Consider the following 13,584-nt stretch of genomic DNA (forward strand, 5'->3'; position numbering starts at 1 on the left):
TGGCAGTGGTTTATGCTTTTGATTTCGCATATGAGAAGAAATATTTTGGATTTTTCTTTATTTCCTGAATTGCTTTCTGTTCTAACTGCCTTTCTTCAGTTTCATATGAGTGTTTCAATTTCCGCTCGATTTCTTCAATCTCCCTATTTAAATTATTCCTTCTTTGACGGGAAATTCGTGTCTGCATAAGCAGTTCCGTTATTTTTTTCCTGCGTTTATAGTGTCGTCTGCGTTCTCTTTCTATGTTAGATCTCTTTCTGGCTTTCCTCAAAGGAACATGTTTCAGACAGACTTGATACGCTTCTGAAGTAAGTTTTTCTATTCCTTCTATAGGACTTGTATTATTTAGAACAGTTCCCCATGGAATGTTTGTAAGTTCCCTGTTTATTATCTCCCAGTCTATCCTTTTATTATTAAAATTGAATTTACTGAATAGCCCCTCTCGCTTTATCAACGTTTTAGGTCTATTCTGAGTATTGATGGTCGTTTGCACTTCAATGAGTTTGTGATCTGAGTATGTGGTATCTGATATCGTAATGTCTCTGATAATGTCTTCATTGTTCGTAAAGACCAGATCTAGAATATTTTCATTTCTCGTTGGCTCCGATATCTGCTGATTGAGTGAAAATTTGTCACAGAATCTAAGTAGTTCTCTAATCTGTGGTTGGTTAGGTCCTGATAGATTTCCTGGTATAATATTATTGTTTGCTATTTTCCACCTGAGACTAGGCAAGTTGAAGTCACCTAGGAAAATAATATCAGGTATCGGGTTCTCCAAATTATCAAGGCTATTCTCTATTTTGCTTATCTGTTCTGTGAATTCCTCAGCCGTTGCATCTGGCGGTTTGTATATTAGTATAATCACTAAATTTATTTTCTCAATTTTTAATCCCAGTACCTCTACCACCTCATTTGTAACGTTTAGGAGCTCCGAGCATACAAGGTCTTCCCTAATATACAGACCCACTCCTCCATGTGACCTAATTTTCCTATCACACCTGTATAGGTTATATCCTGGAATCCAGATCTCACTGTCCAACAATTCCCCTGCATGGGTTTCTGTGAAAGCTCCAATTACTGCATTTGACTCCGTGAGGAGGCCATTTATGAACTGTACTTTGTTGTTTGTTCTTGTTTTCAGTCCTTGTATGTTGGCAAAGATGAATGAGGTTACTCTATTAGTGATAGTTTGAATGGGAGACTTTTTCGGCACGTCCATTAATCGTGGACATAATGAGTTTGTTCTGACCAGTACTGATTGTTGTAGGGCAGTTTTCTGTCGTAGTTGTAGTTCCCTTTCGGTGGGTAATTGTATCTGTAATTTTGGAATGCCAGTGGATCTGGCATCCAGTTCCATACACTCTCCCTGCTGCTCCTTTTGAATTCTCTGCCGGTCTGGTATAAAAAATTTATAGAGTTTCCTCCAAATTCATTATCCTGCTTGCCACTCTTTATGTAGCGTTCCGTGCCTTTCACGTGAAAGTGTGGGCAGCTAAGGTCATAGCATTTTCTGTCCTCCAGTGAGGTTTGGCACATGTCAGGATGGAAAAACCTACATATTGATCCAAATCGACACTCACCTTTCCTAAGCATATTTAAACATTTTTTGGGATGTTGGTAACTGCATTCTAATCCTTTCTTATTACCAGCATATCTATGTCTGCATATGCCCTTTACATAAAATTTGCATAAGTCTGTCCTTCTGTTCTGAATTGCTCTATCGAGAACCGTCGTGGTGTCTGTACCTATCGAGCTGTCAGTGCCGTCTGGTACACTTTCTAGTTTACTGTCATCTACATCCTGGCCTACTGAGTCAGAGTTTGCAACTTCCTGAGTTTCAGCCTCAGTTTCATCCCTGACTATAGCCTCCGCCCCTTGTATATTAGAATTGTTGTTCCTTTCCCACTCCTTCTGGATGGCTGGTAGGCTTCCAATGAATGATGTTTTCCGTTCATGCGTCATGTTATCTAGAAGGTTTTTTAGGATATTCCAAGCTGGCAGGTCATTTTTACACACCCAGAGCAAGTGGCCAGCTCTCAGTGCCGTAGTGTTACTCACTCCTGTACAAGCCGAATGGAATCTAGTCTTACAGATATAACATTCAATTCCCGTTACCTTCGTCTTTAAGGAGTTGTTACAGTGGCCACAAATTTGTTTATTTACTCCCATATTGCCTTGTTTTGTTGTATATATCTATATATACTGCGGGAAGGCGCCAGCCAGGACTACTGCACGAGAAAAGTAGCCAAAAGAGGAAGCAGGAACAATAAAACCGGCCAAAGAAGCAAAGAGCCCAAAAAGGAGCCCAACCGGGCGACAAGTAGCCCAACCGGGCGACAAGTAGCCCAACCGGGCGACAAGTAGCCCAACCGGGCGACAAGTAGCCCAACCGGGCGACAAGTAGCCCAACAGGGCGACAAGTAGCCCAACAGGGCGACAAGTAGCCCAACAGGGCGACAAGTAGCCCAACAGGGCGACAAGTAGCCCAACAGGGCGACAAGTAGCCCAACAGGGCGACAAGTAGCCCAACAGGGCGACAAGTAGCCCAACAGGGAGACAAGGACGAGGAGCCAACAGACGTTCCAATAACGCGGGAAGTAGCGAAAAACCTTCCCGTACCCTCGAGAACACAGAAGCCAACACTAGTCCCGAAGGCACACGAAGGCGCAGGCGCACCCGAGATCAGAAGTCACGCAGAACCCCATCGAACGGGGAAACATGACGAAAACACCGTCCCAAAAAGGGGTGGGAGGAAACATCCACCCACAGGACGGAACCAACCGACTCAAAGGCCAAGGAACCGAGCCCGGGGAGGGGCCGACGCCCAACAGCACGTACGGCGAGTGGGGAGGAAAGACCCCACTCCGCGTAATCACAAGCCCCGCCTAGAGGGGGATAAAAACCCCCACGGGGTCCAACGGGGCCAAGGCCCCCCAAGTCAGCCCCTCCCCAGCCCCGGGAACCTACACAACAGGCCCCGGGGCCGAACCGTTCCCCCAAAGCCCCGGCCGTACCAGAAAACCGGGGCAGCCGTGAAAACACTAAGGAAAGGAGCCCACTGGCAGACTCATACAACATGGCTGGAGGAACAGGCTCAAATGCCCCAGTCACTACCCCGGAAGGGGAATTCCCCAAGACTGCCCGAGTCTCAACACCATCAAAAACCCCGCCCCGAACCTACAGACGGTAAGGAACCGGATGCAGGCAGGAAGGGTGATCCAGGGGAAAGACAAGGGGGCGTGGATGGAACCGAAGCAACCAACACCCCCAAGTCCCAAAACGAACTACAACGGGGCAGCCCCAGGGCTCCCGGGGAGGAAACCACGAGAACGTTGCCACCACCAAGGCTCAAGTGCAACACCCCTGCTGCCTGCACCCGCTTTGTTAGCACAACTGGGTAACCGAGCCACAACGAGCAACCAAACTCGCAGGACTCCGGGTCGAAGGTGTCACCGACCCCACAGGCAGCAGACGGAGGCAAAACAGAGAGTCACCCATAGACAAAGGGTGAGAGCAACCCTCAAACTCGCTGGAAGCGAGGGGGAAACTCTGGGGTCACATCCATCGGACCCGCGCGCCCCCAGGGGTTTCCCAGGGTCCCGAGCGTTTACTATAAGAGGACTCGCGCTCAGGTAATCCCAGGCAGGGTACTGCTAACCGGCACCCAAAGCTACCAAACAACTTCCTAAGAGCTGAACCCCCGGGACGTGTACACTCACGGGGACCTAGCAGGGGGGTACCACCAGAAAATACTCAGAACACAAGGGACACAAGGGGCAAGAACGAAGGCAGACCCCCCCACCAAGTAGATAAACAAAAAGAAAAAGAAAACCCCGCAAGAGGACAGCGTACCCAAGCGGAACAGAGCCTGCCGCTATGATTGGTAAAGACAAGCTGCACAGTACCCTGCGCCCCACCAGTGCAAAAACTGCCCCTTACTCTAAGGCGAACAAGGGAGACAAAACACCCGAGCACACATAGAGCGGCCGAAAACCAAGCAGTAAACGGCCAAGCAGGGGCAGGACCCAAAGAACTTGTGGAAGGTGGCCCCAAGCCCCAAGGGCAGTACTTACAGGGCACCTAGGGAAAGGAACCCTAGGCGCATGCAGCCCGAGTACTGGAGAATCACCCCGGCTCACGCACCACCTAGAAAACAGACACCACACTCTAGGTACAGTGCTGAAACAACCACTGGAGCCGGAGCACATAACCGTTGCCCATAGCATCAGCCGAAGAACTGATGGGTGGATAGCCGGCGTGGGAGGTCTGGGGCTCCCCCTTCCCCCTCCCCGGGAGGGGGGAGCTGCGCAGACAGCGGCGCGGTGACGTATGACGTCATACTAGTTTCCTAGTTTTCTGTTGAAGAGTTCTATCCACTAGTTCGGCTTTAGGTAGCAATTTTCACCAGAATAGGGGTTTGTTTTGGAATGCTTACCTTTCTGGATGCTTGACCCGGTCGATGGCAGACATAGAATGCTTCCAACCACACGGGGGTTTTTATAGGCCATTGCTCCCCTTGCCTCTCTGAGGGGGCCAGGTTCTGGCCGTGGTCCCCGGTAGGCCCTAGAACTCCATACACATGATTGATGCCAAAGTCTGACATTAGCATATCAGCCGGTAAAGCTCCGGGGAGCCGACGGGGCTCCCCCCAGAAACCGCCTATGGTTCGGAGCCAGAAGCAAGGGGAAGGAAGTATGCACAACAGAAGGGAAAGGACGAGGAGGAGTGGACGGAACCAGAGCTGAAGCGACTCCCACCCCCAAGTCCGGACCCCCCTATAACCAAAACAGGGCAGTCTCGGGACATCCGGGGCCGCAACCAACCTAGAGCGTTGCAGCAACCTAAACCTAGCATGCAACTCCGCAGCTGCCTGCACCCGCATATCACGATCAGTGGCTTGGGTGAACGGGAGCACGTACAGACAACACCCGTCTCACGAATCCGGATCAAAAGAAAAACCGACCCAACAGGCAGCATAGCGGAGGCACAACCGGTGAGTGTCACCCTGAGACAAGGGGAGACAAGGGAACCTTCCAAATTGCAAGACGCGAGGGGGGACTCAGGGCCCTTAGCCATGGTTACAAGCTAAGGGAAGCCCAGGCAGGGTACTGCAAACTGGTGCCAAAGTCTACCAAACAAGCTTCTAAAAGCTGAACCCCTGGGATGTGTCCACTCATGGGGGCCAAGCAGGGCAGTATCACCAAACAGAATATATATATATAAATGCCCCGAGAACAACACAGGGGGATCACAAAGGCAGACCCCCCACCAGGCAAAAACAAAAACAAAAGAAAAACCCTGCAAGAGAACAACGTACCCAGGCAGAACAGAGCCGGCCGCTGCTATTGGTGAAAACTAGTACCTAGTTTTCTTAGTAAAATCTCCTACCCAGAGACAAACAAGGGCAACAAAACCCCAGCTGACTCCAAGGGCGGGCCAAGTACCGAGCAGTAAAGGACACAGCGGAGGTAGATCCCAAGGTGACTTGTGGAAGGTAGCCCCAAGCCCCAAGGGCAGTACTTACAGGGCACCTAGGGAAGAGAGCCCCAGGCGCAAGCAGCCCGAGTACCGTGGAATCTCTCTCTTGGCTCACAAACCACCTGTAGAGACAGCCCACATTACAAGGCACAGAGTGAAACAAAACCGGAGCCAGAGGCAACCGACCGGCCAGTAATCACACCAGCCAAGAACTGCCAGTTGGATCGCTGATGCGAAGGGTCTGGGGCACCCCCTACCCTCTCCCGGGGAGGGGGGGGAGGGGGGTGCACAGACGGCAGCGCGGCGATGTGATGATGTCATGATAGTTTGATAATTTTGTTTGGGGAGTTCTGTCCACTCGTTCGGCTTTCAGTAGCAATATTTTTATCAGAATAGGGGGGTCTGTTTTGGGGCGCCTACATTTCTGGGTGCCTATCCCGGTTGCTGGCAGACATAGAATGCTCCCAACCACAGGGGGGGTTTCTATAGGCCATTGCTCCTCGTGCCTCTCTGAGGGGGCAAGGTTCTGGCTCGTGGTCCCCGGTAGGCAAGAACTCCAAGCACTTTGACTAATGCCAGAAAGTTATACATATCTATTCAGGCTAGATAGCTCCGGGAAGCCGACGGGGCTCCCCTCAGAAACACCTAAGGACAGGAGGCCCTACACTACACAAAGACACCCAAGGACAGGAGGCTCTACACTGCCCAAAGACACCCAAGGACAGGAGGCCCTACACTGCCCAAAGACACCCAAGGACAGGAGGCCCTACACTGCCCAAAGACACCCAAGGACAGGAGGCCCTACACTGCCCAAAGACACCCAAGGACAGGAGGCCCTACACTGCCCAAAGACACCCAAGGACAGGAGGCCCTACACTGCCCAAAGACACCCAAGGACAGGAGGCCCTACACTGCCCAAAGACACCCAAGGACAGGAGGCCCTTCACTACACAAAGACACCCAAGGACAGGAGGCTCTACACTGCCCAAAGACACCCAAGGACAGGAGGCCCTACACTGCCCAAAGACACTCAAGGACAGGAGGCCCTACACTGCCCAAAGACACCCAAGGACAGGAGGCCCTACACTGCCCAAAGACACTCAAGGACAGGAGGCCCTACACTGCCCAAAGACACCCAAGGACAGGAGGCCCTACACTGCCCAAAGACACTCAAGGACAGGAGGCCCTACACTGCCCAAAGACACCCAAGGACAGGAGGCCCTGCACTGCCCAAAGACACTCAAGGACAGGAGGCCCTACACTGCCCAAAGACACTCAAGGACAGGAGGCCCTACACTGCCCAAAGACACCCAAGGACAGGAGGCCCTACACTGCCCAAAGACACTCAAGGACAGGAGGCCCTACACTGCCCAAAGACACTCAAGGACAGGAGGCCCTACACTGCCCAAAGACACTCAAGGACAGGAGGCCCTACACTGCCCAAAGACACCCAAGGACAGGAGGCCCTTCACTACACAAAGACACTCAAGGACAGGAGGCCCTACACTGCACAAAGACCCTTAAGGAAGATAGGAGATCCTACACTACACAAGGTTGGGAACACAACTAGCCAAAAACACCTAATTCACAAGGATATTTTGTGAATAAATACAATTTCCTTATATTCATCATACATTTAATAAAAGTAATTTTCAAGTGGTTTTGTAGGGAAAATATATGATTTTGTACATGAAAATACAATATACATTGGGTTGGTGGTGGACCAAAATCATGTGTTCTGTCGGCAAATATGGTATACAATGTTCATGACTTATACCTGTTAAATTTATGAGGTGCTAAACTGGATGCCAGTGATGTAGGTGTAGTGGAAGATATTGGCAGGAGTCCTCCTGATGTTGATGGAGGTGGCTGACTCATGTCTGGTAGGTGAGCAGGCTCTTGATTTCCAGTTCGCCGACGCAAGTGGTCAATATTGATGGGAAATGGAATTTTGACCTCTTCAATCTGCAAATAAATAAATAAAATCAATTATAACCCGACACAATCCTTACTCTGCATAGAATAAGTCATGATAACGTGGCTGAAAATTCATACCCAGAGCACACGCATGAAAAGAGAGGAATGTGACACGATTTGACGAAAGTAGAGGATGAACTGAAACAGCATTAATTTACACTTTTTTTGCATCCGAGAGTTGGGTATCAGTCCTTACTATTTCTTTGTTAATGTGCGTAGTCTACATAAATGTTGATTATTACTTGGAATATTTAGAATAGTACTAGTACTTGGAATATTTAGAATAGTACTGGTACTTGGAATATTTGGAACATTACTTGTAATATTTAGAATACTACTGGTACTTGGAATATTTAGAATATTACTGGTACTAGGAATATTTAGAACATTACTGGTACTTGGAATATTTAGAATATTACTGGTACTTGGAATATTTAGAATATTACTGGTACTTGGAATATTTAGAATATTACTGGTACTTGGAATATTTAGAATATTACTGGTACTTGGAATATTTAGAACCCTACTGGTACTTGGAATATTTAGAACATTACTGGTACTTGGAATATTTAGAACATTACTTTGAATATTTAGAATAGTACTTGGAATATTAATATTAAGAATATTATTTAGAATATTTGAATATTACTTGGAATATTTAGAATATTACTGGGAATATTTAGAATATTACTGGGAATATTTAGAATATTACTGGGAATATTTAGAATATTACTGGGAATATTTAGAATATTACTTGGCAAGGCATAAGAGTTAGCCAAGCCAGGCTGTCACATGGTCCTGCCAATGGGGAGAGCAGGACACTGCCTATGAGACTAACCAGGTGGTATAGCTTACAAATACTAGCAGCAAAATAACTTAATCTTTGTATTAGCTCTATATTGCTCTAAGCATAGTAGAGGAAACACCACCACACTACAGCAAACAATTCACAGCTTTAATGTAGATACAGGTATATAAAAGAGCCCAATAGGCTCTGGAATGTGTATACCAGTGATGCGAGGCAGAGCTCAATAACAGCTCACCCCTCACATAAATAACTACACGAGTATACTTGGAAGTTCTATATGTTCTTGGTACAGTATACCCAGAACACACTCCAGGAATACCTAGGTCAGTACTCTACTGGCATGTTTCGGTGCACTCTGGCAGTTCACCACCAAAATTAGCCTTTTGGGATAAAGAACGTGAGAGATTGTTCAAATATCTCAGTAACATTATCTTACCAGGTCAAAATATCTGGCATTATCCATACCATGATTATGATGGATGGGAAATATTGGCTTGTGAGTAATAGGTCTCAGGACCGTATATAGTAAATGTAGTTAACAACAAATTCAAAATCTAATTTACCTCCTTATCCTTTAGGTGCTGAGGATAGCCATTGGAGACAAGATCATTATACTGATGATATCCAGCTTCTTGGTGCCATCTGTGTTCTTCTGACTTCCCATACCTGCAAATGTCTACAGTCAGCTCTGGGAGGAACCTGCATCGGCCTCAAGTGTCACGTACTTTAAATGATAAGTTAAGCAAACTGTATTACAATATCTCTTAAAAACCTTCAAGAATCATGCTTTTCTGAGGGTGATTATTTGAAGATGATTCTGCTGTAAACTTTTATGGTCTCACACAATTTTAATTCAACTCTTGTAAACTCTTTACAACTCTTGTAAACTTTGAGAAGCTTTTCTTGCTACTCTATATGCCTAATCTATTTTCTATATGCCTCTATATGCCTAATCTATTCTCGTCTTGTTAAACTTATTTCATTATTTTCTTATCTCATAAGATGGCTATGAATGAAACCCAACTTCTATATCCTAGTCATCCCCACACCCCTCTCCATGCTTAGGTGAGTACAGGAGTAGATGACTTCTGACTTACCCTACTAGTTTTACACACGGGTAGGTACAGGTGTGAGCAGACAACTTCTAACTCCTGTTAGCAGGCTGAGAGCTTTCCCTTCCCATAGCTAATGGTAAGCCTTACCCTACTAGTTTTACACACAGGTGGGTACAGGAGCAGACGACTGCTGACTCCTGTTAGCAGGCTGAGAGCTTTCCCTTCCCATAGCTCATGGTAAGCCTTACCCTACTAGTTTTACACACAGATGGGTACAGGAGCAGACAACTTCTGACTCCTGTTAGCTGGCTGAGGAGCTTTCCCTTCCCATAGCTCACGGTAAGCCTTACCCTACGTGTTTCCCTGGAATACGACTTGTCAGTTAAGTCAGTTGATTTATAACAAGGACCCATTGGTGAACAAAGGTGAACATTTAAGGATTGGCACCCAGTCAATCTTCCCTGGCCAGTACTCAAATCCTGGTATAATTGCTTGTGAGACACAGCGTGTATTACCACTGTTATAGAACAAATTCAGCTGTAATATGGGATGCTGCGATAGACACACTAGTGCAGTGGCTAAAACCATAATAGATTGCCCAAAATTTTGGTGCCAGCATCAGATTTAGAATATTACACTGTTTATATGTTTACAATATTACACCCTCACACTGTTTTAAATCAAAATATGTTTGAAATGTATGACAGCCATACCTGGAAATGCAACCATATTTTCCCATTTTTCTATTTACTGTACATGAATCATATTTTTTTTTTACAACAATTAATTTTTCCAAAAACATGAACTATTGTATTATATAAGGTTCTACTGTACTGTATTATACACCTTTTGGGTGTTATGAAACTGAATTGAGTAATCCACGTTTCACCCTTAATAAAATTGTGAATGCATAGATTTCATAAAGAAAGCATCTCAGCTCTTTCTTCTTGTAATCACTTTCTAATGATGCTAATGTAGATCATATTCTGTATACCTAAACTATAAGCACCTAACAAAGAACATGTCATATAAACCTACCCATATGCTCCTAAAAAGATCATGTTCTGTATACCTACCCAATACCTATATGCTCCTAGCAAAAATTGTGTCCTGTAAACCTACCCATATGCTCCTGTCTGAATTTCAAATTCCCAGGTTGGGGGGACCTTATGATACTCTTCTCGAGACGTCTGATGGTGCGTGTCTTGTTCGCCACCTTGAACTACCTCCTGGGCCGTTGGCAGAGCTTGATTAGGATCCGAGTGCCCATATCCGTAGCCTGCCATCGGGTTGTATGTAATGGCTCCTGTAAAAAACAAAGTATGCTATAGGAAGTGCTGATGCAAAAATTAATTATGGGGAGATATAATTTTTGTGGTCTTGTGTATTTAAATAGTGGAATCTGTAACAGATAAGATAAATTAATGACAATGCCAGGTTCTGCACTATGATGGTTGATAAAACTGTAAATGGTGCAACATTCCAGGATGTCATTTGGGGTTCAATGACTGGTGATAATTTATTTTATCTTTTGTATTTTAACTGTGCACAGGGTCAGTTTCACCCTTGAATATACAGTATGTTGTGTTTGGGTGTCTATGGTGATCAATCCCCACATATGAAGTGGTTGCTGAAGTTTCAGCCCTGCCAGTCATGGAATCGGATAACGTTCCTCTTTATTTTGAGGAGGACCATGCTTCACTGTCACCTTGACCTGTGCTTCACGACTTCAGGAAGAGTGAGGCTCCAGATTCATCTTCACACACTTCAACTTCAGAAGTATTGGCTCCAGACATTGGCTTCAGAGTAGTTAACAAATGGAATGCATTAGGCAGTGATGTGGTGGAGGCAGACTCCATACACAGTTTCAAATGTAGATTTGATAGAGCCCAGTAGGCTCAGGAATCTGTACACCAGTTAATTGACAGTTAAGAGGCGGGACCAAAGAGCCAAAGCTCAACCTCCTCAAGCACAACTAGGTGAGTACATGTCAGCTATGTGCCCAGCTTCCCATCCTCCACCTTCACGTCTTCCTCCAGCAGGAACCTAACCTTATTTAGGTGAAAAAATGGAGGACTAGAAAGATTGATGCCAAAACCTAGCTAGAAGGGCTTCAGTAATGATAATCAACTTAAAATACACTTTAGAATTGTTTTTTGCCTTGTTTTATTTATTTCTTCAAGCAATAAATTGATTTGTTTTGCCTAACCTTTATAGTGGATTTACCTTCATTTTGGGTAAATCTCAGATTCCCAAGTTCCCCCTCGCCTCACAAAGAGCCAGATTCTGGTTCAGGCACTTAGTAGATTAGCATAGCTACAGGCTCGTTCTCTTGATCTGTCACAATGTACAAAACAGAAAGTGCTAACCTAGCCTGGAAATATATGAACTCAAGCAACCCACCTAACCTAACTTAACCATGCACAGGAAACACAGATATTTGTGAGCCGTTGCTGTTCAGAATACTTACTGAACTTTGTAATTTTTTAGTAGCGGACCATAACGAACAAAATGAGATATACAGTGACACCTCGGCTTACGAATGCCCCTCTTTTAAAGAACTTTTCGGGTTACGAGCTCAATTTTTTCGGAAAATTTGAATCTAGTTATGAACTTTGCCTCGAGAAATGAGTTTGTTGATACACGTATGGGCCGAACTAGCGCGTGGTGGCACGGCGATCGTGCCTCAGTTTACCAGTGCCTCCCGCCTAGTGACTATCGCGCCTGAATTCTTTGCAAAGATTTACTTTTTTTGGGGGGGGGGGGGGATTTTTGGCTATTTGAACATAAAATATGTTATTATATAACTTGCCATGGGTTCCAAGAAAGCCAGTGGTAAGGTTCAAGCCAAGAAAACACATGAGAGAATGACCATAGAAGAAAAACAAGAGATCATTCATAAACATGAAAAGGGTACAGGGGTTGTTGAACTAGCTAGGCAGTACAACAAATCTTCAGGGGAGGAGGAGGAGGAGGAGGAGGAGGAGGAGGAGGAGGAGGAGGAGGAGGAGGAGGAGGCAGTAGAGGATGTCCATTCCTCATTAATTAAGAAAATGTGTGCAGTATGGGAAGAACTGCAAAGTTTTGCTGAAAAGAATCACCCAGATAAAGCTGTAGTAGGCCATTGCATTGATCTTATTAATGACAATGTGATGTCTCATTACAGACAAGTGTTACAAAGAAGGGAAGAACAATCTTCAATGGAACGATTTCTAGTGAGAAAATCAAGCACTGTGCCATAAGCAGGTCCTAGTGGTATGCAGACAAAACGTGCCAGAGTATGTACCCCAGAGAAGTCAGCACTGCCTGATGCTATAATGGAAGGGGACTCCCCTTCCAAACAGTAACACCTCTCCTCCTCCCCCCCCCTCCTCCTCCTCACCATCTTCCATATGCCAACAGTAGTCATCAGCAAGGGGTATATCTTGAGGTTACCTTGAGATGATTTCGGGGCTTTAGTGTCCCTGCGGTCCAGTCCTCAACCAGGCCTCCACCCCCAGGAAGCAGCCCGTGACAGCTGACTAACACCCAGGTACCTATATACTGCTAAGTAACAGGGGCATAGGGTGAAAGAAACTCTGCCAATTGTTTCTCGCCGGCGCCTGGGATCGAACCCAGGACCACAGGATCACAAGTCCTGCGTGCTGTCCGTTCGCCAACCGGCTCCCTAAGGTAAGTAATAAAGGGTAAGTAATAACTTGAACATAGTTTTGTACTGAAGATTTGGGTGAATTAAGTATAAAATTTACTTTGAAGATAATTTTTTGGGGAGTCTGGAATGGATTAATTAATTTTCCCTTATTTCTTATGAGGAAATTCGCTTCGGTTTACGAATTTTCGGGTTACGAGCCGTCTCTGGGAACGGATTAAATTTGTAAGCTGAGGTACCCCTGTACTAGTTAAGAGAGCGTGTTGTAGCTGCCGCCCCTACATAAACAACATGAATCTAATAAGGATGATTGAAATATTACATCTCTCAGAAAAATAGTAACACATTACAACATACAAAAATAGCAAACAAATGATACATTTATAACCCACTCCCAGGGCAACATACCATCAGCAGCAAAATATGGGACAGGAAACTGCTGGCTGAGTTGAGCATCTTGGAAATTAGCAGACAGGGGAAAGCACATGAGCATCAGCAGCAGCAGCTTCAGGTCCTGATGATTCTGCTGTTGACACTGCAACGCTGCTTTGAACTTCACCACTTTTACCCTCTGAAAAACAAAATGATAGTACTCAATATAAGTCTAACATGTATAT

The 13,584-nt window shown here is 45.7% G+C and overlaps 1 protein-coding gene across 1 annotated transcript in view; it reads right to left on the bottom strand.

The window, feature by feature from the left end:
- Positions 1 to 13,584, bottom strand: part of LOC123758422 (uncharacterized) — a 156,764-nt gene that overhangs the window by 27,311 nt on the left and 115,869 nt on the right. The window contains 5 exon segments of the mRNA XM_069322809.1: positions 7,256 to 7,443; positions 8,827 to 8,929; positions 10,441 to 10,624; positions 13,376 to 13,448; positions 13,450 to 13,538. Coding sequence (XP_069178910.1) covers positions 7,256 to 7,443; positions 8,827 to 8,929; positions 10,441 to 10,624; positions 13,376 to 13,448; positions 13,450 to 13,538 — 637 coding nt within the window.

Source organism: Procambarus clarkii, chromosome 11, assembly GCF_040958095.1.
Source record: "Procambarus clarkii isolate CNS0578487 chromosome 11, FALCON_Pclarkii_2.0, whole genome shotgun sequence".
NCBI lineage: Eukaryota > Metazoa > Arthropoda > Malacostraca > Decapoda > Cambaridae > Procambarus > Procambarus clarkii.